The sequence below is a fragment of the Sinocyclocheilus grahami genome, unplaced genomic scaffold, assembly GCF_001515645.1.
Source record: "Sinocyclocheilus grahami isolate Dianchi unplaced genomic scaffold, SAMN03320097.WGS_v1.1 scaffold512.1, whole genome shotgun sequence".
Taxonomy (NCBI): Eukaryota; Metazoa; Chordata; class Actinopteri; order Cypriniformes; family Cyprinidae; genus Sinocyclocheilus; species Sinocyclocheilus grahami.
This window is the reverse complement of record NW_015505691.1, coordinates 880,216-882,458: the sequence shown is the minus strand read 5'-3', so window position 1 is coordinate 882,458 and position 2,243 is coordinate 880,216. Positions and strand designations below refer to the sequence as shown.

The 2,243-nt window shown below is 41.1% G+C and overlaps 1 protein-coding gene across 1 annotated transcript in view; it reads right to left on the bottom strand.

The window, feature by feature from the left end:
* Position 1: 1 nt before the first annotated feature.
* LOC107554741 (gastrula zinc finger protein XlCGF57.1-like) overlaps positions 2 to 2,243 on the bottom strand; it is a gene marked incomplete at its 3' end in the record, with an annotated part of 17,260 nt that continues 15,018 nt past the window's right edge. The window contains exon 3 of the mRNA XM_016237336.1: positions 2 to 1,602. Coding sequence (XP_016092822.1) covers positions 2 to 1,602 — 1,601 coding nt within the window. The remainder of the gene's footprint in view (positions 1,603 to 2,243) is intronic.

The following is a 2,243-nucleotide window of genomic DNA, read 5'->3' as shown; positions in this document are numbered from 1 at the left end:
GTTTGAGGTCTCTTTGACATGTAAAACTCCTCTCTCCAGCATGACCTCTCATGTGAGTCTTGAGGTTTCCTTTAAACATGAAACACTTTCCACAGTGATGGCATGTGAAAGGCTTCTCTCCGGTGTGAATCTTCATGTGAGTCTTAAAGCTCACATTATGCCTGAAACTCTTTCCACACTGATGGCACGTGAAAGGTTTCTCTCCAGTGTGAATCCTCATGTGAGTCTTGAGGCTCACTTTATGACTGAAACTTTTCCCACACTGATGGCACATGAAAGGTTTCTCTCCAGTGTGAATTCTCAAGTGAGTCTTTAGGTTTCCTTTATGTGTGAAACTCTTTCCACAGTGATGGCACATCAAAGTGTTTTCACCAGCGTGAATTATGACATGCCTCTTAAGGCGTTTCTGGTCTGGAAAACTCTTTCCACACTGATGACACACAAAGCAGATCTCTCTCGAGTGAGTCCTCATGTGGTAATTAAGGCTTTCTTTACGTGTGAAACTCTTTCCACACTCAACACATATAAATGGCTTCTCTCCAGTGTGAATTCGCATGTGAGTCTTTAGATTTCCATTGTGTGAGAAGCTTTTGTCACACAGTTTGCAGGTGTAAGGGCTCTCTCCAGTGTGACTCCTCATGTGGGAATCAAGTGTTGCTTTATATGTAAAGCACCTTCCACACTGAGGGCATGTGTACGGCTTCTCTCCGGTGTGAATTCTCATGTGAGCCTTAAGGGATTTTTTGAATTGGAAAATCCTTTCACACTGATGACATTTGAAAGGATTCTCTCCCGAGTGAATTATTTCATGGCTGTTTAGACGCTCTAGATCTGTAAAACTCATTCCACACTGTTGACATATAAAACAGTTCTCTCTTGAATGAATCTTCATGTGGCAATTAAGGGTTACTTTACATCTGAAACTCTTTCCACACTGATCACATGTGAACGGCTTCTCTCCCGTGTGAATTCGCATGTGAGTGTTGAGGCTTATATTATGTCTGAAACACTTTCCACACTGATGGCACGTGAAAGGTTTCTCTCCAGTGTGAATTTTCATGTGAGTCTTGAGGCTTACATTATGTCTAAAACTTTTTCCACACTGATGGCACATGAAAGGCTTCTCTCCAGTGTGAATTTTCATGTGATACTTGATATTTAGTTCTGCTTTAAAGCTTTTTCCACACAGTTTGCAGGAGTAAGGCTTCTCTCCGGTATGGATTCTCATGTGCCTTTTCAGGGTTCCTTTTTGAGTGAAACTTTTTCCACATTCTTGGCAGCTGAAAGGCTTCTCACCAGTGTGGATTCTCATGTGCCTTTTAAGGCTTCCATTTTCAGTAAAACTTTTTCCACACTGCTGGCAGGCGAAAGGGCTCTCACCATTGTGAATTCTCATGTGGGCTTTAAGGTTTTCGTGCTGACTGAAACTCTTTCCGCACTGAAAGCAGTTGAAATAACTAGTTCCTGACTTTTGAGTTCGGTTTTGTGAGGAAGTCTTTTCAGTCTTTGTGCAACTAAAAGATTTTTCTCCATGTTTCTCATTCTGATATTTCTCTTCCATTTCATTTAGGACTTCACTCTCCTTCTTTAGTGACATAGGGTCTAAGGAGAAAAGAGAAAAATACAAGTTATCCCCAGTTTACTGACCAACAGCAAAAGACATTAAAACATTTAGACATTTATGGTGCCGTATGAATTTTTTGGACTGCACTAAAGCATAAAATACCATAGCATGTTTCCTAAATATCTGCAAACATATTAAGTTCATATATTCGTTTCTCCGAAAAACAATGCTACTGCCAGATGTTCTACTTTGCAATGTTTGTGTTCCGTGTTGGAAAATCCATTTTTGTTTTGGTCTGTGTGATTCCACACACTGCCAATTTACCCAATTGTATTTCAACAGCCTGGGTTGCCAGTTGCCAGAAAACACAGCTGATTACAGCCATGGAAGCCAGCAAATGAACTGGGTCAGATATGGCAGATTCTCCCAACCAAAAAAGCCTCTGCATTTATCCAAAAGCTCTATGACCAGAGGCATATTAAAACTAGGCCTGTCGCGATTATTAAATAACCGCCTGATTGCGGTTATTTCATCTAACCGCGGTCAATTCAGACAACTGCGATTATTGTGCTCCTTTAGCAGCCACAAGTAGGCAGCGCATTCATATAGGCCACGTACACACTGTAAGTTTCAGGAGTGACAACTGCATTTAAATGCGGGAGTGAATCCCCTAAATTAT